This window comes from Rutilus rutilus (genome assembly GCF_951802725.1).
Source record: "Rutilus rutilus genome assembly, chromosome: 15".
NCBI lineage: Eukaryota > Metazoa > Chordata > Actinopteri > Cypriniformes > Leuciscidae > Rutilus > Rutilus rutilus.
Window position 1 is genome coordinate 25,485,164 of NC_140220.1, and position 24,500 is coordinate 25,509,663.

At 39.7% G+C, this 24,500-nt stretch overlaps 1 protein-coding gene across 2 annotated transcripts; it reads left to right on the forward strand.

The window, feature by feature from the left end:
• The first annotated feature begins 2,861 nt into the window (after positions 1-2,861).
• kctd1 (potassium channel tetramerization domain containing 1) lies at positions 2,862-24,073 on the forward strand. 2 transcript variants are annotated; one of them, XM_084431946.1, is made up of 5 exons: positions 2,862-3,329; positions 17,414-17,604; positions 20,047-20,191; positions 20,449-20,754; positions 23,100-24,073. In XM_084431946.1, the coding sequence occupies exons 1-5, from the start codon at positions 3,321-3,323 to the stop codon at positions 23,262-23,264; spliced, it is 816 nt and encodes a 271-aa protein (XP_084288072.1). In that variant the 5' UTR covers positions 2,862-3,320; the 3' UTR covers positions 23,265-24,073. The 2 variants fall into 2 exon arrangements, with proteins under 2 accessions (XP_084288072.1, XP_084288071.1); XM_084431945.1 differs by lacking the exon at positions 2,862-3,329 and adding an exon at positions 11,480-12,201.
• The last annotated feature ends 427 nt before the right edge of the window (positions 24,074-24,500 follow it).

Sequence of the window (24,500 nt, forward strand, 5' to 3'; positions counted from 1 at the left end):
TAAGACCTGAACAAAAACTGTTTTACCCATATCAACAACAACCTGTTTTAAAAGATCTTTTAGAAAGGCATGGTCTCTTTGAGCCTTCACCACTGATGCTTGATTTCTTTCAAGACAACATACTCTTCTGTTACTTGTTTCAAGAGCTTATAACCTGTACAATGTAAAATTGTTATAATACTGCAATACAGATGTCATGGCAATAATGAAGAAATGGGTACAGAGGCACAGGACGTACTATGTTCATAAAGCACCCATGGCCATACTTCTCAGAGACTAGAGACTGGAGTTTTTGCCTCTTGAAAGTTTGTGCATCTTGCCATCCATCTTAAAGCACAAATGCAATGTTTTTGGTCTGTGCAGTATAAGGCCTTGTTTAAGCCAAAGAACTAACCAGATATTACACATAATTCAAAGAACATTTACTATTTGATTCCTAATATATGCCACAACTCAATATCTTCCAAAGCTTCCCAGAACACCAGCATTTATAAAACAATGGAAAAATGTAACCTGTTTATATTAACTAAATGCTTTTTATCACGCTTGTCTAGAAAAATAGAAGGTGCCATTTTTAAGAACTTAATAGTGCTTTGAGAGATCAACATCAAATTATGTACTACATATTACAGCATCGTTTCAATACTAGACATACCAATGGACTCGTACACCTTTCTGTCTTCTTTGGGCACCAGATGTTCCTTCCTCACCCTAAACAAAGGACTTATTCGATTAGCTTGCGTTGATATAAGGACTGGTCTTCCTTCTCTGCTGTAAAACAAGAAGGCTCTACTTACTCTATGCGCAATTACTATTGTTCTTGAAACATATCAATTAAGACAGATATAAATAAGTTAATTTATTCAGGAGAGAGCATTTGATGAGTAAATACTGATTGAAATATAGAAACTTGGCACTTAGAGGCTTTTGCATTTTAACTCTTATAAAGATATATAGGCAGTAAATAGCATGGTTTATTCTTAAAAACAACTTCTCCTTTTTTAACAATATAGCTTGTTTCACTGATAAGCCTAAATGTCAGATAGTATATGTGTGTTATTCCTAAAAAAGATTAAAATGAAAATCCCAGATGTGCTTAAGCATTTAAAATGGCCTGGAATACGGCTCAATCAATCAAAATTTGGTAGAACTTTATTTTGATGGTCCCTTTTGAACATTATGTTGACTGTAGCCTAACTTTGGAACTACATGTCAACTAACTCTCAATAGAGTATTAGAGTATTACTCTTTTTGATGGTAACTTTGCAACTAGCCTATGTCAACTAATCTAACCCTATACTCTTTTAACACTCTAACTCAGAGTTAGTAGATGTAACGTTACCAGCATGTGTTAAGGGACCGTCAAATTAAGTGAAACCCAAAATGTAAATGCGGAAGTAGCAATCCGTTTTATAATTAAGGTTTTAAAACGAAAAGCAATGACATTTTCATTATCACCTTAGCATGTTAACACCAGGGATTCGCGCAAACACTCGTTGTCTGCAGTTGTTCTCGTGCGCACGTGTATGCATCATCAAGCACATCATGCGGAAACTCCGAGAAATAGCCGTTACTTAGGGAATTTTTGAATTTTAAATGGCAAATCTAGCATTTAACACTTTCACCCTCCTAATAATTTATACAATAAACAGGAGCCTAAGTCACTTCCTTAATAATTTAGACATAAGCTAATGTTGATTTATTCAGCAGGGCTAGTGCCAGCAGGAGACCCGGAGGATCTGAAATGTGTATTAAAGTAGGACAGAGGCAGCCGGCGCCATAATAACATTTGGATAATTTTATTATGGCTCACGGCTCAGTTCATTTCCCCTTCTGCTCGCTGCATGAAATTGTTTGATTCTCACAGTGCCTGGAGTGAACTGAGAAGGTGCCACACGCACATAAACATATGCAAACACACTTTTTCGCGCAGTTCGCAGGCAGCACACCTACTCCCTCATACCTTCTCTCTCTTTGCCATGAGTTCCTGACTGACACGTGCTAAAATCTCTCTCAAACACTCAAAGAAGAGAACACAGGCAGATAAATGATGCGTCTCATTACAGGCGATGCGCGAGTGGCAGCACTTTAGATGAGAATGGACTGAGATTAATACCTTCTGTCATACCTTCTTCTGTCAGAAAGAAAGAAAAAGAAAGAAAGAAGGCTGAATTTGTTTAACTAAAAGATAGGATGCTGATGGTAAAGTCTGTCTCCATAGAGAAAGACTGGAACAGTGGAGTCAGCATGCTCCTGCCTCAGGGCTGAGTGTGTGTGTGTGTGTGTGTGTGCAACGATTTGAAATGTCCTGTTGCCATTCACTATCCTACCATCTTTTCCAGTCCCTTATCCTTTTTTCTTAGCATGCGTAATAGCCTAGAATCTCAACATCAATTGTGGATTTTATAAATGTTTTGAATGGCACAGCCTATTCAGTGTGTGAGTGAATAGGCCTATATATTGAATTCATACGCCATTTTATTTAGAGTGATGTTTCCAATGCAATAAACATATTTAGCGAGTCACACCAAAACACTTTGGTTCACAGTTATATTTTGCACAAAAATGACATGCAGAGTTCCCACATATTTTAAACAATGAATATCCATTACCTTTCCAGTTAGATTAAACGGATAAGGATTTTTAGAAATAATTTGATAGAAACTGCACTCAAAATGGCCCTCAAATAGAGCTAAGCAAAATGAGGTAAAAAATAAATAAAAATAAAAAAAATACTATAATGCGTTTAAAAAAAACTCATTTTTTAAAGATTTGGTTCATTTCCACTACGTTTCGATATCTCAATTTTAACAGGTTTTGCATAGTCGTGATATAGGTTTCAATCTGTGTAATGGCCCTCTCCCCCTCTGTGAGCGCGCCCGTGCGCGCACTCACCATCCATTTGCAGGAAGCGCCTACGGCAGCGTTCCATCAAAACTAATCATAACCATTCAAATCTGCCTCCCCGCTGCAAGATGTAGGAAGGAGGACGACTGTTTTACGCAGAAAAATCACCAGACCCCCCTTTTACATCATAGAATAAGATAAACTGCACATTTATGTGTATTACAACTAGCTTCTTGTGATCGGTTAATTCACTAGTTGTTCTGAAGTGAGCAGAGATCTGCAGGGGCGTTTGTTTGAGAGCGCGGCGCTCTCTCTCTCTTTTTCTCTATCCGGGTCTGGCCCAGAGGGGTTGTGAAACCCCTGGAGCGACTCTCTGTGATTTCAGCTTCAGCTGGGCTCCATTCCTCAGCGCTTGAGCAAGGGGCGCGGACAGGAGCCCAAACACGGAGAGGTGACACGTCGCTGGATGTCCCATGTTCCAGGTGAGTAGCGCCAGATTGGGCTTTGTGGGTTTTTTCTACAGAGAGAGGCAGTGGGTCTTCAGAGCGCAGCTGCATGTACGCATGTGCCAGAGGATGAGCGCGTTTGGGACAAAACAAATATTTATCTTCTCCCAGTTTACATCCTGTCGCTTCCCGATATGTGTAATGGCAGCGCAAAAAGACACCTGAAGCAGTTTACGTTGTCACATGTAAAACTGTTCTGTAGCGTAGCCTCGAATAATTGACTGATATTGTAATGGCGTCCTCGATTAGGTTTCGCGATGTGATACGATGTGAAGTCGCAAGCTCCAAATGAGAGGCGATTGTGGAAAGCGATTTTGAAAGTCTTTCTTTAACACAGCGCTGCTTTGATCTTCCCACTTATAAGGGTTTGTGGTTAACGGCTGGCTTGATCGCAACTACAGTGCGTTTTCACGCATTTGCTACACTTTTGAATGTGGCTGAGGATGTTTTATTGTTTTTTTTTTTTGTGTGTGTGTGTTTAGCGGCGATTGCTATTTTTAACCGCGATGTTTAAAGTCGAGCATTCCTTCATTCTCATCTTGTAGCCGAATACCATGCAGCTGCTGCACGCTCAGAGCGCGAGCGAGAGGAACAAGACGCACGTGCGCATGTTACAATGGAATCGCCTTTTACGTGCATTGATTGACGCATGATTCACTTTAAATGTATTCTCTGACCGGTGTATCGTATCTTGTAAGTTATGTTATGTTGGCTTACAGCTGTGATGCCACATGTTACCAGCTCGTGGAATTGGCATTGTTGTCCAAGTGGATGTGTGTGGTACTGTCACCTGACATTTCAGTCTAGATAGACGGTCTAATTAGGTTACCTGGCCAAGGGTTGTCATCAAAACGGGCATAGTGTGCACTAGAGGGGGTATCTATCTATTCATCTACCCATCCATCCATCTATCTATCCTTCTGTCTATCTGTCAGTGCAATATACATGCCGATGAAGACAAAAATAACCCTGAGATTTAATTTATTTTTTCAACTTTTTTTTTTTTATCTCAGGGCTCTTCAGCTCATGTTGCCTTGTGGGATAGCAAAGTGTCCATTGGTACATCATCCTGGGATTGTTCACCTATACTGTGTCATGAAAACGTTTTGTACTTACGTGATTAACAAAACAGAATTCAACATTATTTTCAGAAATTATCATGCTAGTGAATTACTGGTCATGCTCTTAAAAAGAAATCCATTCCATTGCGCAAAAGGTTATTTCTAATGGAAAAAGTGTACTTTAGTTTAGGGTGTGTTCACACTTGTAGTTCGGTTCGCTTGGTTTGTTTGGTCCGGACAAAAAAACAAAACAAAAAGTCCTGGTTCGCTTAGCTTTTACAATTTCACATTAGGCATTTTAACGCCAAACCTAAAGATACCAAACCTAAGGGCATATAGGGATATGTTCACAACCAGATTGGTCGGCTTTCATTATGCATATTTAATTTATCGAATATGCAAAACAATGTGTGCTGGGCTAAATGCACTTAATCTCTGAACTTCCTATGATGGTATTTTGACCAGCTGATAACCTGTGAAGAGCTTATTAAATGTGTAAAGGAGTCAAAACACGCACACAAACGAAGATCTGCTGCGAGGAGACACGCATCTGATGCCTGTACTGGGCTGTGATGAGCAACATTGTGACTACGACGGTAAAAAACAGGTATGCTTGAGCATTCTGTCCTTTTTAGGGTCACATCTTGTGACATCTTGTCCCGTTTTTGGTTCGTTTACATATCTTTGGTGTGTTTTGCGTTCATATTTCATTCGAACCGCACCAGAGTTTGTTTGGGAGTGAACCGAGATCCAATTTTTCAGCGTCTTGATCCGCTTGTTTGATGTGCACCAGGATATAGATGGCAGTGTTCACACTTATTCAAACGAACCGCACTAACAGAGCACTCGCACCAGGGTTGGTCTTAATCGAACCAAACATGCCAAGTGTGAACACACCCTTAGATTATTAAAAATGTTTTTCACAGTTATTTTAAGAACTATTATGTGGTATCACTGCAAAACATGCCTTTTGGAACATTCCCCTGGTTTCACAGACAAGGCTTAACCTTAAAATGCATCTTTGAGCTGTTTTAACTGAAAGTAACTTGCACTGACATATCTTTAAATTTGTCAGTGCCATTGTTTTTTCTCGATGCCCACCAGTAATATTTTTTTCCAAAGGCAAGTTTATAAAAGCTACTTGTCCTAATTAAACTAAGGCCTAATCCTGGCTTAATCTAAGCCCAGTCTGTGAAACCACCAGGCCCTTGTGTGGTGAAATTGCGCATATAGCCAGATTTGACCTGAAGAAATTAAAGGTTGCTGCTTCCTGAGAAAGCTTTGCACAAACAGAATCGGCATGTGGACGGCACAGCCTCATCTGTTAAATCTGGTATAGGAATCTTGTATAACTGTAGGGGATCATAAAGTACAAATGTAATTGGTCTCATAGAGAACACAAGCATTCCTGTACAGAACACCATCACCCACTAAAAACGCACACAATGGATCGCACGCAGCGAGCTGAATTGCTGCCCACGGACAGGGCAGAGTTGCTGAGTTTTCTGACTCATTCTTGTAGAATATTCAACATGTTAATGTGAGCTTGGAATCACCTCAAACACAGGTTACTAATCCTCAGTCTGTCTTCAGCGCTTCTCCGACACATCCATACTTTGCATATGCACCCATGAATATGGATAAGATTAAGAGTAGGATGTCATGCAAGTCTTTCCATCTTTCCGTCTCTCTCTGAGTCCCCTGCGCCACAAACATGTGAAATCAACTGCAGCCTAATGGTCAGACTTAAATGGGAACCAGCCAACACCAGGGTTATTATCATTAACTATAACCATAACAATTTTTTTTTTTTTGAAATAAACTTTAACTTAAAAATAAATCTATAAAATAAAAAACATTTAAACTTATTTTAGTTCAGCTAGTTGCCAAAGCACCATTTCTCATATACATTTAACTTGAAGTAAATGAATAAAAAAACTAGAGGACAAAAACAAACAAAAAAATTACTCAAATTAAAATGAAAAAGGAAATATATAAAACAAATTCAAACGATTAAAAAACTTTAATAGTATATAAAATGATAATAACATTGTCTAGCACACAGACTGTTGAATATATATATATATATATATATATATATATATCAGTGCAATATTGAAGCAGTGGTCAGAGAGGACCGTCATGTACTACAGGTGCTCGATTTGATTTCCATCTCTCCCACACCGGATGGCTCGCCACATTGGCGTGCTCAAAGATGGTTTCTCTCTCTCTCTCTCCGAGCCGTACATACCCAGACACACACTCGCACATTCAGTAGTTACTCTTTTTTTGTCAGCCTCGGGCTCTGGCAGTAAGTTCAGCTATATCGCACCTTGGTGTTCCTCTCTCTCGCTCGCTTTCATTCTCTCCCAAGCCTCGGAGGTAGAGGCGATTTGTGATGCTGCGCTCACACTGTTTTTTAAAAAGTGCTTCCTGTGAACTTCTCTATCTCTTCAGATTAGTCAGGGAACAAATTACCTGCCTGCACATAAAAAGCCCCTCTCCAATCCTCCGCACAGCCATGTAACGAGCCTGATCTCCCTTTTGAAGAGTGGGCATGTTATTTTCCCTCTCGCCTGCAGGCTACCCTGCCATGCAAATGATTATGAAATTAAATTTAAAACTATACATGTATTCAGCCTCTCTCTTATCGCTATCTGCACAAAGCGCATACAAATCAGGCCGGGATCAGGGCCCCGGCTCAGGACTGCACTTTAAAGCTTTGCTAATTGCTAATTGGGTATCTAGGTGTGAAATGGGCTCTGCTAACGAGAATTTAAAATGTGGAAAGGAGGTTTTCTCTTCTTTTTTTTTTTTTTTTTTCCTGTTCTGCTCTCACTCTCGCTCCGTCTTTCTCTCTCTCCTTCTCTTTCCTTTGAGAGATGTCAGAGCTGTTTCTGGTGACATGCCTGTGGGCAGGAATGACAGAATGAGACAAAAGAAGAGAGGTCTCTCATTTCAAAATGGAGGCTCATCCTCACATAGGGATATATGTGTGCTGTGTGGAGGAGAGAAATGAGATACGGGTCCAACGTTACCTCGGCCGTGCGAAAAGAGGGCCGGTGGCTTAACAAATGCTGTTGGTTGAGTTCTAGCGGAGGGTAAACCCGAGGACTCGAGTTACAGAGAACACCGTCCTGTTATATTGGCATTATGGCCTCGGGCGAGAGACTTTATGCCGGGTTTCTCCCAAGGATCTGTGAACCTCGGGAACCTCGGCGCTGCACATTTGAGGTCTTTCTCATTCGACACACCTCTTTCAGGTCATGGAGCTCTCTAATGATGAGCAGAGATTTGAATCTGGTGTGTTAGATGAGGTAGACGTCTACATTTTTCATGCTGGAGGGTTCCAGGAGACTGCTAAAAGTGCGAAAAGCCCAAAAATCTGTGCTGCTTATAGCAAGTGATTAAAACTAACTACAAAACTGAATTTAAAAGACTGAAAGACTCTTCATTGTCATTGTTTATTCTCAAAGTTCTATTCGTGGTACTTGCAATGACATGATTTTTTTCCCCCCTCTGAAATCTATTAATTAATTAATTTTATTTATTTAAAAAAAAAAGAAAATGTAATTCAGACTTACAATCATGACTTGAATATGTAGACTACTGTATTAAAATATAATAATAAGTAATTGTTTTGGGGGAGGGAAGGCATAAAGTCAAAAAAGAAAAGGAAACGCCTCCTAAGGCTCATTTTTGAGTTTAATCACATGGTGCAAACTAGCAGAGAAAAATAAAACAGGAAATTATATCATCATCTCTTTTTACGACAAGGCGAGGTCAAGTCGTAAATGTCATGTGGTGTGAGTCGTGTGACTTCTCCAAACTATATATTTATGAATTAATTCATGATATTTGTAAAAAATAACATTTTAAATATATATATATTTTTTACTTTATAAAATATTAAAAAATTAGTTTTACATATTTATATATTATATTTCATTATATAAATATATTGTATTCAAGGTCTAAGGAAAATTGAATTAGTTTTACTTTTATCGTTTTACTTTGTTACGCCACATGACACGTTATAGAGTCATTATGTAAACTTTCTTTTAAAATAGCATGAACATTTTCAAAACCATCACACTCTTATTTGCTACGGACCCATATCTTTTCCTTAAAGAAATGTTCACAAGACTATGGAAAGACTCTGACCGTATAAAGTTAATGAGTCAGATGATCGCTGTTGATTTGCTGATGGATGAATAGAGCTTTTTTTTCATCCCTCCTCTAGCTTTGAGCCCTACTGAGCTCTAAAATCCGCTTCCTCATGCGTTGCCTCTCTCGGAGGCACAGCGCCGGAGACAAACATCTGCCTTATTCTCCAGAGCCAAACCTCAGCTCTGTGCTGTTCATACTCAGACAGCGGTTGCCTCGGGGTTCTCACAACACACACACTAACACAGGGGAGAGGAGAGAGGCGTGAATGTAGGAGCACTTAGAAATGTGTTCTTGATCAAGGTCACTCATATAGGATGATCTTGTATTAGTCTAATGACTCAAATGAAAACTGGCATATTTTGCCATATAAATTGTATTTAGAGATTAACAGGGCCAAAAGCAATTTCATCCGGAGTACTCTAGAATCATTCATACATAAAAATATCAATGTATAATCGAGTGAGCCCTGATATAAACTATGATGCATTTCAGAGGGGCTCCGTTTACAATTGCCTCTATTGCTATACAGACTATAAGAGAGGAAAATGAAAATCTGCTCCAACCTGAGAAAGTCTGCAGTGAGTTCCAGCTGAGCTGTATTTGCAAATCACACATTCGTGTTTATCAGAACAGCAGAAGTTAAATACAGTCCACTCACACTGTCACATCAGTAGCAAGTCATATGAAAAACTGAAGCCGAGTTCAGCAAAAAATGAAAATTGTCATCATTCATTCACCCTAATCCGTTTCTTGATTCTGTGGAACACAAAAGGCAACATTTTGAATAGTATTCACTCTTTTCCATGCAGTGACAATGAATAGGGACTGGAGATTTGAAGCTTCAAAAAGGATGCAAAAGAACCATAAAAGAGTCAAATGGACCATTTAATGATACAAGTGCTATATTGCAAGATGAGCTCAGCTGGTAGCCATGCACGTTGACTGGATCATTGATCAAAATCAGAATTGACTCTGTTTTGTAAACGACATCAACTGGTTCACTGAAATGCCGCCTTAAACGAATGATTCGTTCACAAACCAGACATTATTCATTCTCTCAAAATGGATCTCAAAATTTTCAGTAAACTTAGATTGTCTTTTTCTGGTATTTATTACTTCTAAAGACTTTAAAGATGTCTATGTGTAACCGGCCCTACTCGACATGCTCCGAGCGAGATTTGAACCGGGGTGTCCGGCGTGGGAGCTGGGCATGTCAACAAGACTGCAGCCTGTAGCGCGCCTGTTGAGGCCAGGAGAGTGAGGTTTACATGCACAGCTCTTACTGGCCTACGTCTGTTTTATGACCACTTTTGATACATTTATGGTGCTAAATTATGTGTAGCTTGACAGTCTCAGTTCTTATTCACTTTTATTAAATTGCAAAAAGTGTGCAGGATATTATTTGAGATAATATTGGGTTGGAGTGAGAAATAAGTTATGACACAATATTCATTTTTAGGTGAACTGTTCCTTTTACATGCAGTTTCACCTGTTTAGAGTAGGGTTGTCTGCCTACTGGCTATCATTGCATACACAGACCAGTGGCTTGCTTTATGCTGTGTCAAAATTATTCTTACCATACACAGAAATATCAATTAGCTCACCACAACTTCAAATCTCTCTCTCCCTCCCATCTGTCACATTCTCTCTTCCTCTCACACATACACAAAAGGCTGTATACACACACACTCGAAAGTATATGGATGGCCTCAGGGTTAGACATGATCACAGCTGCTTCTGGAAACTCCCAAATCAAGTCAGCCTGCCTGAGCTACATAGCCCTTTAATAATTAGCAGGTGTGTGTCTGTGTGGGTGTATTAAAGACATAATTTACTGCTTAATTCAGCTGCAGTCCAATACAGAGTATAGCTGACCGTTTGCTTCTTTCTCTCGCTTTATCTCTCCATCCAAGTTTGAAAGTGTGTGAATGAGAGAGTGCGTTTTAATTATTAGGCAATCTATAGCTCCCTTTCCCTGCACCTTTAAGAGCGCGTGCCTGTTCTGGTAGCTGAAGGTCACTAAAACGCACAAAAAGCTCTCAGCTCTGCGGTCCAATATAGCGCATGCGCAGTGCCTCGGGACTCATACACTGTCAGACTGCAATATGGCGAGAATGCCTGGCAGCGGGGACCAGTGCTGTAGAGATGATGAACCGGACCCGATGTCGGGGGATCGGGAGAGAGACGGAGGCTCGGGCGAGGAAGAAGAGGAAGAGATTCAGGAGATCCAGATCACAGGGGAAGAGGGAGAAGTGTCAGAAGAAGAAGCCGAGTTAGAGTGGGAGGAGTGCGGGGAGCCTGACAGCTGCGCTGCTGCCGTGGAAACGGGGGAAGCGGTCCTTATGCGGAATACGGACCAGCTCGAGTCGGGGGCTGGGGACCCGCTTTTCGCCGCTTTGGACTCGGGACCCGAGGGAGACATGCACCGCTCCAGGCTCAGCGAGAACACGCGCCTGGCCACCCGGTACGCGGTGCGAATCTTCCGGGAATACCTGACGGAGAAGGCGCAAAGTACGGACTTTGAGAGCATGGACAAACACGCGCTATGCAAAGTCCTGCGCTCGTTCTACGCGGAGGCGCGCTCCAAAAGCGGACAGCTGTACAGCAAGTCTTCCCTCATCAGCATCCGGAGCTCCCTCAACCGGTACCTGAACGAGCCCCCCTTTTGCCGCACGCTGGACCTCACCAAGGACCCCGAGCTGCGCAGCGCCAACCTCGCGCTCGCTGCGGTCATACGCAAGCTGGAAGAGCAGGGCGCCGGTCCCGTGGTGCAGAAGCAAGCCATCACGCGCTCCGACCTGAGGAAACTCTACACGTCGGCCGTGTTCAGCGCCAGCTCGCCGTTCGGGCTGCTCAACAAAGTGTGGTTCGAGACTTGCATGTACTTCTGCACGAGGGGGCGGGAGAACCAGCGCGAGCTCGAGGAGGACTCTTTCGGGCTGGCCGTGGACGAGGACGGAAGGAAGTTTGTGTACTTCAAAGCGCTCGGGCCGTACCACAAGTCTCGTTCCGCCTCCTGGACGAAAAAAAGATCCGACACGGACGATGACAATCTTCCCCGCATGTACGAGACCGCCACGGAGTTTTGTCCCTACGCGAGCTTCGTAAAGTACCTCACGAAGCGCAATCCTCTCTGCAAGGCTTTTTTCCAGCGCCCACGGGATCACTGCAGCGAGACCGACACGACCTGGTACGAGAATAAAGCTATCGGCAAGAACCTGCTGGGCACGAGAATGCAGATGCTGTCGCGGGCCGCCAAACTGTCAAAGACCTACACCAACCACTGCATCGGCGCCGTCTCTATAGCAACGCTTAACGGCATTGCGGGCATCGGGTCAAAGTTAGCGCCTCTCCACGTGTCCCCGGAAACGGTCAACAACGGAGCGCACCTGCAGCACGCGCTGCACTGCGAGGACGAGGCCGAGCTCAAACCGCAGAAGGTGATCAAACGCCCGCGGACGCTCGTCTATCCGGTTAGCGTTTCGGGACCGGGGGCATCGCCGAAAAGACTCTGCGCGCGCGCCGCCGTGGAGCGCGCGGACACTCCAACGGTCACCGCGCTAGTCTCCTCTCATTGCGAACTCAACGGAGAGAGCCCTCATATGCTCCCCTCACAGGTAACAGCGATTTCATGTCTTTAGCACATCGGTATAACATAAAGACAAAACGCTTTTGCCGCGTGACACGGTCTTAGAATAGCGCTTAACAATTTAGGACCAGTTTTACTAGCGGCCCTGTTGTCTGTCAATCACATCAGTCAGAGGACAATTGTTTTTTTTCACACCAAGTGTATTTATGCAAATGAACGCATTAAAGCAACAACCGTGGGATGTTCAATTTGACTCATATGTGTGTGTCATTTTGCATGGAACATTTGTCAGCAAATCCCAGATTTACTTCTTCATTATAATGTCAATTTTCTTACGATGTTGTAGCCTACTGTATAACCAGGGCTATCTTGTGAAAGAGTGCTATATAAGTCAGAAACTTTTACTCACCCTCAAGTTGTCCCAAACCTGTATGAGTTTCTTTGTTCTGCTGAACACAAAAGTAGATGTTTTGAAGAATGTTTGTAGTTGTGGGGCACCATTGACTTCCATAGTATGGAGAGAAAAAAAATACAATAGAAGTCAACGGAACAATGTATTGTTCAGCAGAACAAATAGGCCTACATTTATACAGGTTTGGGACAGCTTAATTTTTGGGTGAACTAGCCTATCCCTTTTACTTTGAATTGTGCCACTGCTCCCCAATAATACACTAAGTAGCCTACATGCATAAAAAAAATAAAAAAAAATAAAAATTGGTGTTTTGTGGTCTAGTGTTTCTGGACTAAGATAGTTTTAATACACCTTTAAGTTAGTTGTTAGATATGCATTTGTTCTTTTTTTGTAACTCCCCGTCTTTATAAACCAGTCTATCTCCATTTTTGCTGGGGGGGGGCAGCAGCACATCTGCCAGTGGCGGTCCATTTGGGAATGTGATTAAGATTGATTTCTTTATATGTTGGTGAATATTTATTATTATGCTTTGTAAGTAGGCTGCACTAAAACAGGCACATGATTTCTTCAGCCTTCAGCATGAAAGTGAGTGTGAAAAATAAAAGCATTTGTTGCCTGCAGAGGAATGAGCTAATAACGCATCTGTGCAGGGCTCCAGCAAAAAAAAAAACAATGACTCCTAAATATAATACCTGAGAGATGAGTTGTTTGTAGTGTGTTCTTCAGCTGCATTACATTATATTAATGATCAGAATTAAACAGCCACACTACCTGTACCACACTAAAAGATTCATCTTCAGGAGTTTATACCTGTGGGGTTTTTTTTATAGTACAACCTCAGCTATATTGTCATTATGAATGTTCAAGTATTTGCTGCTGTGAAGTTGCCATGCACTAAAATCACAGCATGTATTTGTCTTTAAAAATAGGTTTGGGGTAAATATTTATTAGCGACCCCTAGAGGGGGAAGAGATTGCTGGAAAAAAAGCATCCTGAAAAAAAAAAAGCCTTTTCAATTATGACACTTTGTAATTTCACATTCACATCCAATTATATACTGTTCCCTCCTTGCTAATTAACTGATGTAAAGTGAGTCTTTGCTGTTTTCTTTCATATCTTCCTTAATACTTGCTGTACATGCTGAGATGTGGGTGAGATGAGTTAACAGTAAAGCGTTTGGGTCAGAGACTTTGAAACTTTGAGAGACTTTTTACCTCATGCATCCATTGAGTCATATGCATTATTTAACTCCACCATTACATTTACGTACACTTCCCTTATGCTTCAACAAAGCTGCATTTATTTGATCAAAAATACTGTAATATTACAATTTAAAATAACTTGTTTATTTGAACCATCACTACTCCAGTCTTCAGTGTCACATGATCCTTCAGAAATCAGTCAAATATGCTGATTTGATGCTAAAGACAAATTTCTTATCATTGTGCAGCTTAATTTTTTTTTTGTGGAAACTCTGATACAATATATTTTATTATGGGATTCTTTAAATAAAATTTTACATTATAAATGTCTTTGTCACTTTTGTTCAATTTAATGCACCCTTGCTGAATAAAAGTATTAATTTCTTTAAAAATATATTTATATTGACCCCTAACTTTTGAATGGTTGTGCCTATTTTTTTTGTCATGAGACTGTCTCAACTGTCTTTGTCTTTATGTCTCAACTGTCATGAGAAATTTAGAAAGCTTGTATGTAGACTAATTAAACCAATATTATAATGGTAGATCCTGACACATGATGCTTATATGGTACTGCATTATAACACTGACTGTTTCTGTTTTCTAGACCTCTATATATATTAACAACCCTCTTTCTGCCTCACACTCTCAAATTACTATTACAGAAATATTCCAAAATGGGCATTTACTGGTCACTGCTCAGCTCTATTTAAACTCACATCAGTACTAATAATTCATCTTCCCTGTTTGTTTATTTGGAGCAACCAAAATTCCAGAGTATATTTTTCTTAAGTTGGTGTCAATGTCTTTCCAGTTAGCTAATGGGAGAGCCAATAACTCAAACTTCTCAGGCTTCCAGCACCATCCATGACTGGAATAAGTTGTTTTTATTCATGTAACACTTATTTTCAATTAATGGGTTGCATTTATTTACTGCACAGTTCACCAGACTAGCTTTGTTCTTTAAGGCATGTGTGTATATAAGTTGACTTTATTTTTGTCAAAAGTCGCTGCCAAATAAATAAAGGCAAACATTTTCCAACCCATCCTCTCATTTCCTCATTGTTTACACTGTGTATATAAAATTACCCAGAAAATAAAAAGGCTTAAAAAAAAATTATGCATGAGAAAATGCCTCTTTGACCCAACTTATTCTCCCCGTAGGCATAACACTCCATTCAGCCACCATCAGAAAACTTCTCCAGCTAAAACGCCCAGTTGTGCCAGAGATGTTTATCATTAGTGATTTAATGTGCTGGCCTGGATACATGTTTACTTGCACGTTCTGTGTATTACCAAGGGTTAATGCTTTTTTTTTTCAGGTCGCTGTATAAAGCCAGTCTGTTGAACTCACTCTCTCCGCATGTTTCATTCTGTAAGACAGTCGACTCGGATAGCATTACTCCACTCTGGGCGAAAAATGCATTGATATTGCACTAAGTACACAAGTATACTTATGTTACCGTTTACTTTTTTCTGTTTTTCATCTTTAAAGGAAATTCTGCCCATGGCTGTTTCATTGTGCCTCGGTAGAGACTGACCATTGAGATTTAGCAAACACTTATTTCCAAGCGCAAGCAGATATTATGTCAGACGAAGCCCATGAAACGAGGCCCTACTGAGGCTAATGAGATTGTGGCTACTGTAATGATGTTTAGTGCTGACAGCGAAATCTTCATTAATGTCATAATGGGTCAATTTAATTTGTTGTAACAGTTGTCAAGGTAGAAGTGATTATCTGTGTTTATGTTGTGAACCATTTAGCACTGCGCTCCCATTCCACGCTCATGACACACACATTAACCAAAATGAAGAGGCTGCTTGAAATTGTTTCTGTTATTCCACTTTAGTGTGCAGAGACCGCTATAAGCAAGCCATTGAAAGGTTGATTCCCAAAAGTGTGTAAAAACTGTTGTCTTGTGGTATTTTTAAAATTACAAACTAGGCTACCTGTTTTCTGACAATAGACAACGAGAGTTTGAGGCAAAAGAGGCTGTAGGTGTTGGTTCTCTTTGGTTTCTGCTAGTGACACTGACACATGAAATCAAAATTGACACCTGTTTACTTACTCAGACTCCTTTTGTGTACAATACATTGACGCATTGTATTCCAAAATTATTATTTTTTTAAACCAGTGGTCCACAATCCTTTTACTTCAAAGGGCCAAAAATCTAACTTGATTAAGGGTCATAAACTGAAAAATGTGAAAATGCATTATATCCAACTATGTTATATTAATGTATTTTTTTTTCTCTACATTTTAATGCAAGAATATAAACGCAAAAATGAAAACTCTGTCAATTATTACTCAGCCTCATGTCGTTCCAAACCCGTAAGACTTTCGTTCATCTTCGGAACACAAATGAAGATCTTTTTAATGAAATCTGAGAGCTTTCTGTCCCTCCATTGACAGCCTCCGCAACTACCACTTTCAATGCCCAAAAAGGTAGTAAAGACATCATTAAAGTAATCCATGTGACTCTGTGAATCCAATGTGAGTGCTCTGTTTGTGCAAAACGAAATAAAAAAACAAAAACAAATCTCCTCAACCACCACCAATGTGCAGCATCCACCTGGATGGTGCGACGGCAGCCATATTGCGCCAGAACGTCCACCACACACCAGCTTATTGATGGAGAGGAGACAGAGTGATGAAGCCTATCAGTATATATGGGGATCATTAGGTGGCCAATGGGCAGATTTGGCCAGGATTCCGGGGTTACACCCCTACCCCTTTTCCGAAGGACATCCTGGGATTTTTAATGGCCACAGAGAGTCAGGACCTCGATTTAATGTCTCATCCGAAGGACGGCGCTTGTTACAGTATAGTGTCCCCATCACTAAACTGGGGCGTTAGGACCCACACAGACCACAGGGTGAGCGCCCCCTACTGGCCTCACTAACACTTCTTCCAGCAGCAACCTGGTTTTTGGGCCTTGGAAGTGGTAGTTGCATAGCTGTCAATGGAGGGTCAGAAAGCTGTCAGATTTCATTAAAACGGTATTAATTTGTGTTCTGAATGTTGGGTTTGGAACGACATGAGGGTGAGTAAGTCATTTTTAGCTGAACGATTCAGAATTTTCATTTTTAGCTGAACGATCCCTTTCAAACAAAAAGATTATTTAATGTTTTAATTTCCTTTTTTCTGCCCTCTTGTGATATGACACAGCGGGCCGAATAAAAGATCTGCACAAGCCAACTTTGGCCCGTGAGCCCTTATTTTGGCATATCTGCTTTAAACAGGCAGTAACAACTTGTTTTGCCTCTGAAATGTCTTTCCTTTTCAATTGACGTTACAAATCCCTGTTACTTTTTCAACCCCTCCTTTTCAACCACCTCCATCCTGGTCCATTCAATGGGCACTTTTCATGATCCAATCAAATCTTGATGGATAAATTCAGTCTCCATGAAAGTATCATAGAAAGTTCATACAATTTCCTAAGAAAATATAGCTCCATAGTTATACTCTCCTACTTCTGGTATGTTAATGTCCACTTTTCACTATCCCGAACGCATAAATCCTTTTTTTTTTTTTTTTTTTTTAAAGAAAGGAAGTAACCTTCTGCTACTGTATGTACATTAATCTTGAAATTGCTGCAATCTTACCTATCTTTTTTTTTTATTCTCAGGAAAATCGCAGCAACAGTGTGGGCATGTCGACCCGGCCTATCCTGGCACATTCGCCGGTCTCCCCGCTGGGCACAGCTGGCATCCCCACACCTGCACAGCTCACAAAGGCCAACGCGCCGGTGCACATTGACGTGGGGGGTCACATGTATACCAGCAGCCTGGCCACATTAACCAAATACCCAGAGTCCAGGTAAATTACACACACACACAGTGGCAGCTTGTCAGGGGAGGCAAGGGAGGCACAGCCTACCCAAAATGTTATGCCTCATAATGTGTATTTCTTGTTTGTAATTTCACCACTGTAAGTGAAACAACCGCACGCTTCTTCCCCGAATGTGCCGAATCTGCGAAACGCGAGTCTGAGGGGATAGAGAAAGGGAGGGGGAAGCAAATTCATAGCCGGAGACTTGTGCCTCTGTTGGTAAAAAAAATTAGCCAATCACCATAATTTATTTCACTTTCAGCGATTAGGAGTGTTGAGAAAAGTAACATGGCAGAGGAGGCTAGCTTCGCTTGGTATATCAACCAATCACTGACAAGACGTAAATGACGTGATATCAGTTTGAACTGCTACAGCTGATGGAGAGTAGAGATATCGAATAATTGATCGCAAACAAATTTACTAAACTACCATTCAAACACCAGCTACAAATTAAAAATGAAGGAAGACCCCATGCCTATTTGGATATAGGCTGCAGCAATCAGCTTCACTAAACGACCGTACATGCTCTTTTAACACGGACATTTAAAAGGACAGAAGGATTTTTTTGCTTCAAGTGATAGGCTAGGACTAGGTGATTGAACTTATATTTATATTGTCTTGATGTCTGTGTCATTTTCTATAAATATTCAGGTCTATAAGTGACCAAAAAATCCATTTTAAAGTATGTGTGCCTCCTCTATTTTAAAACCCACCAGCCGCCACTGCACACACACGGATGCAAAACAAAGAGAGATGGAAAGTGTAATAGATGCAGGGAGGTGTTCAAATTAAAAGGTGTGATTTTTACCCATTTGAATAACATGTATTCCACTGTCATCTAATGCGTTTAGCAGTCAGCCTAATATTTCTAAAAACACATCATCTCTGAACACGTCTGTTCACACACAAGTCCTTCATGATGTGTGTGTGCTCCATATGCGTGTTTTGTGTGTATGTGTATGTGTCTTGTCTGTGCTCATTAGCTCACTGATCGGTATATTTCTGCAATGCCAAAGAGCATTATTGTCTTGTAGCTGCTGACTGAGTCAAACATCAGAGCACAGGCCAAAAGGAGCCTGAAGCGCTTTGAGCCAGACTAGCATCCAATCTCATAACTGCTCACATGTCTCACACGGTCTCCGCCTCCCACTGTCCTTTACAGTGACACAGAAATATGTCTCACACATATTGTCTCATATAGGGTCCACACAGTCTGGTATAATATACAGGCTTTGAAAAGCCTTTGTAATTGTCATATAGATGTTTCAGAGAAAGGCATTGGCATAAGTGACAGATCCATTCACCCCTTGGCTACTTCATCACAAGCAACATCAATATGACAACGCACTCATCAAAGAGAAAGGAACAGGGCGCTGGATGATGACATTTGCGTGGTCAGGAGCAATGATGGCCGCCGCCTCCAGCCATGCCCCTCCGTGATGCTGATGCAGGCTACGGTTTAACCAGACTGTGCTGACCGAATGAACTGTCAAAATCCACTGTCGTGTATTTACATGAGCGCACACGCAGATGATGTTAGATGGTTTTTAATGAACATTTTAGCGAAGTAGTTCTCAATCTTCCAAGTACCAGCTAATCTCAACAATGTTCCCTCAGATTGTTTCTGTCAGGTATTCTGCAAACTTGACATCTCTTTAGATGCATGAAAAATGCACTATATTGGTGATTTCAATATTACTGTAGGGATGAGAAATCAGTCCATTGACTGGTCTTTATAAAAAACATTATATATTAATTTCACATGACAACATTTGTAGTGCATTTCAAACAAATTTAACTTTTAAAAGTTATACAAGATTCAATTCATTTTTGAAGTCAGTTTAAGGTAATTTAAGTTGAAATGACTTAAAACCTCCAAGTTGATTGTACTTAAAAATGTAAGTAAGAAACTTTTTTTTACAGTTTACAGTTTTTAAAAAAAAAACTTTTATTCAGCAAAGATGCATTAAGTTGATCAAAAGTCACAGTAAATACATTTACAATGTTATAAAAGATTTAGATAAGAAAAAATGCTGTTCTTTTGATTCTTCTATTAATCAAAGAATCCTGAATTCAAATTCACATTTTCCACAAAAATATTTAGCAGCTTAACTGTTTTCAACTATAATAAGAAATGTTTCTTGAGCAGCAATTCAGCATATTAGAATGATTTCTGAAGGATCATGTGACTCTGTTATGATGCTGAAAATTCAGCTTTGCCATCACATTTATTTTAAATTGTAAGAATATTTCACATTATAACCGTTTTTACAGTATTTTGATAACATAAATGCAGCCTTGGTGAGTATAAGAGATTTCCAATCTTTTGAACAGTAGTGGTTTATGGGCGTTTTCACAAGAGAAAAACCTAGGAAAGCAAGTTGTTGTTTTGGTTACATCTAAATATTCCAATATCTGTTCCTCTCTCAGGATTGGCCGTTTGTTTGATGGCACAGAGCCGATCGTTTTGGACAGCCTGAAGCAGCATTATTTTATAGATCGGGATGGACACATGTTCCGCTACATATTAAACTTCCTCAGGACCTCAAAATTGCTCATCCCAGATGAATTTAAGGTAGGACTTTAAATCTGATGATGCATCAATATTATGAGGTTTTTAAAGAGTAAAGGAATAGGTCATTCAAAAGTCAGTAATCACCATTGTGTTGTTCTGAACCAATATGCTGTTTTGTTCATGAAACTAGTAAAAAGATATACTTTGAAGAATCACTACACAATAAAAGTATCGTAACAGCCATAAATATAGATTTAATTTTCATGTTTAGGTGAACCGTTCCTTAAATATCCGTGTCTCTGTGCATCTGTGTGTAGGACTACTCTCTGCTGTACGAGGAGGCCCGATATTTCCAGCTGCAGCCTCTGCAGGCCGAGCTGGAGCGCTGGCGTTCTGAGAAGGACTCTAGGTACACATCACGCATGTGTGAGTGTGTGGTAGTGCGTGTGGCCCCCGAGCTGGGAGAGAGGATAACGCTCAGCGGCGATAAAGCCCTCATCGAGGACATCTTCCCAGAGATAGGAGACGTCATGTGCAACTCTGTCAACGCAGGCTGGAACCACGATTCCAATCACGTCATACGCTTCCCTCTAAACGGATACTGCCACCTCAACTCTGTACAGGTGCGGAACACCTTATACACGCCTGGCAATAGCATTTATTTATTTGTTTGTTCGTACATTTGTTTATTATTGTTTTTTTAATTCAATAATTTTTATGAAGCATTTATCTTTTTTTTTTTTTTTTTACTGTTTGAGGACTCATGAGTGTTGCAAGTTGAGAACTTTTAGGAGATCGTTCACTCAAAAATGAAAATTCTGTCATTAATTACTCACCCTCATGTCGTTCCAAACCCGTAAGACTTTCGTTCATTTTCGGAACACAAATGAAGATATTTTTGTTGAAATCTGAGAGCTTTCTGCCCTATCAGTTTTCATTTTTGGGAGAATTAACCCTTTATAGACTTTATAGTTGTTTGGCATAATCTTTTATTATTTCTTTAAAAAAGAACTAACCTGCTTCACTGCTTAATAATAAATGTTAAACTTTTTTCCGCCAATCAAAGTCATGTAGTGCAACTAACATGCAGGAAAAAATATATAAAACTATTATATATACATATACAAATTATTATCACAGAGGGGACCCTTACAAGACTGCAAATAAGTCTCTTAAAATATCTGATCATTTACACTTTTTATGGCAAGGCAAAGTTAGTTCAGGTTGTCATGTGGTATGACTGCCCAAAAGCATAATAATATTTTAAAAAGAATCATATTAATTTGATATGTAATTGATATATTAATAATAATAATTTATTTATAAAAAAACAATATATATATATATAATGATTAAGATGTGTATACTCAAATTTATCTACAGTATTTTACTTTAAATTAAATCTGCAATCTGCAAACGGTTCCATCCAGGAGCTTTAGCTGATAGCATTATAAACTACACACACTGACCAATAATTCGTGTCAGGTATGAATGTACAATATGAGCTAAATTTTTCCTATACTGTTCTCTGTAACCATTTAATACTGTTTTTATAAGTATGTGTGTGTGTGTGTGTGTGTGTGTGTGTGTGTGTGTGTGTGTGTGTGTGTGTGTGTGTGTGTGTGTGTGTGTGTGTGCGTGTGCGTGTGTGTGTGAGAGAGAGAGTGCGTGTGTGTGTATGTGTGTGTGTCTAGAGGCTGTCTAATCCTGTTTGCTTATTAAATCTTTTGGCCCCTGGCACTTGCCGTCACACTAATGGAAGCAGGAGATTGAGAAAAGCAGAGGCAGAAGACAGGAAAGAAAAATGAGAGAAAAAGAGAGTTGAAGGACAAAAGCATGATGGAAAGTCACTAAGAACAGACAGACAGAAACTTTGACCTGTAAATGGGGGAAAAGGGGAAAGACCAAGAAAGAGAAGGATGGTGGAAAACTGTAGATGGAGGGAGAGAGTGAAGGGAAATTTAGTGACGCAGCGCTGGAGAGCAAAAGAGGAAGGCACATCCTGAAGGCACACTAATGGAATGTGATCTCACAGTTCTGTGGAGCGAAGATCTGCAGGACTGGAAGAAACGGCGCGAGAGGGAGAAACAGACAGACAGAAAGAAAGACGGAATAAGAAAGTGGTTTAAGTATCTCATTTGATTCAGTTGAGAGAGCTGCTGGACAGATGGTTTGTAACACTTTTGCTGTGTTGTGTTTCTAACTGAAGACGGCAGTGATTCTGTGCCAGGGGTGTTCAATTAAAGGGATAGTTCACACAAACATGAAAACGCTGTCACTATTTACTCATGTCGTTCCAAACCTCTATGCTGTTGTTTTTCCCTCTGTGGAACACAAAAGCAGAATCGTCACAGTTTTTTTAATTTTTTTTTTTTTTTTTATACAATGATCATTTTCAAGCTTCAAAAAGATTAAAAACATCTAAGTAGCTCATACAGGGGTTCATTTATTTGCATATTATTTAGGGATTAATTCAAGATATTCTCTGAAAACAAGGCTTAATCTCATCCAGTTTTAGGGCACATTAAATTGATCGAGTGAAGTGATAGTAAAGACAATTATAATGGTACAAAATATTTCTATATCAAATAAATGCTGTTCTTTTGAACTTTATATTCGTCAATATACAACATTTTTTACAAACATATTAGCACAACCGACTGTTTTCAACACTGATAATAATTTTGAGCACATCAGCATATTGAAATGATTTCTGGAGGATCATGTGAGCAATGCAGCTGAAAATTCAGTTTTGAACTACATAACTACAGTAAAAACAGGTACATTTTGATCAAATAAATGCAGCCTGGGTGAGTTTAAGAGACTTCTTTCAAAACCATTATAAATTGTACCGACCCCAGTAGTGTATATTAATTCTTTGGACTGTTGATATATGATTGGTATATGATATATTGACTATGAAAAGATAACGATTTGGTGTGTGTTTGGTCATTTTTGTGCTCATCAGGTTCTGGAGCGGCTGCAGCAAAGAGGCTTTGAGATTGTTGCTTCTTGTGGAGGTGGTGTGGACTCAACCCAGTTCAGTGAGTACGTTCTGAGGAGAGAGCTCAAACGAAGTCACCGTGGGGTCACGACCTCCGTCATTCGAATCAAACAGGAACCGCTGGATTAGCTGCCCGCTCTGACAAACAATAAACTGGATATGGTATTTTTAACTGAATATAAGGGATGTTTTGATTTATGTTGTAATCCTAAGAGACATTTTTTCATTGGTACTGTCCCTAAATAAACACTTTCAAATAAGGAAAAATATTGCTTAAAAATCACATAAGAACAGTTTCTGAACTTCTCTGGCCATACTGAGTGATATATTTGATTCTCTTTATGAGAGTTTGTTTTAAAACTTCAAGACTGCCAGATTGCACTTTTGCTGGATTTGTCTTCACCATGACAGCTGAGTGGAAGAGGCTAATGTTAGACTCTATGACATCTTGTAAAGAATTTTCATCTGCCATACTTATGTAATACGTTTTTTGATTAATGGTTTATGTTGCTGATCTTCAAGTGTTTCTCTCATAAATAGCATATCACACCAGAGAGGAATAGCAGCTCTAATTAGAAAAATACATGAACACACATAAAGGTTAACACAGCTGTGGGTTTCTGGAGGATCAAATGACTAGATGAACCCTCATTTTGTCAAACACAGTAATGAAACTGAATGATCTGAAAGATTTAATTAAAAAGTATATTTCTTTCCACCACTGTTCTTCATTCTTAACATTTTAGCAGACAGGTTCAAATAGAAAAACTGTAAGCCAGTCAGAAGAATTTATCTTTTAATCTTACACACACACAAAGATTTTCTTTTTTTAGTTTGTCCATAAATTTACAGTGTCTGGCTACACTTAAAACTGGTTGATAATCCATGAGATTAAAGTTTGAGAAGAATGTAATGTGATATTGTTAATAAAAGTTTTTAAAAATCACCAAGACTTGTTTATTAACATCTGGAAAATATGTCTAAAACATATAGGCCTACAAGATTCAAAGGTAGGCCTATGTCTTTTCAGTTAAATTTAAATGCAGAGGTAAATGCACAGGTATATCTAGCCTAGTACTGGCATGACTTCGTTCGTGAATCATTCCAAGCGTAATGGCCAAATGGCGTTCGAGTGAGCGTTTCATTGGTTAGAGATGATAGATCTTAACGAATAGCCTACGGAATGACTGACGAGTCGGCTTGTTCCGGTTCAAGCCTTATGAATGGCTTTTGAATCTAAATGGCAATTAACAAATTAAGCATCTCATTCATAAATGTGAATCTGATTATGTTCGTTCAGTTCACAAAAAGAAAAGTGCGGCAGAAGAATTTTGAATGCTACACAAATTAAAAAAATCTTTTTTT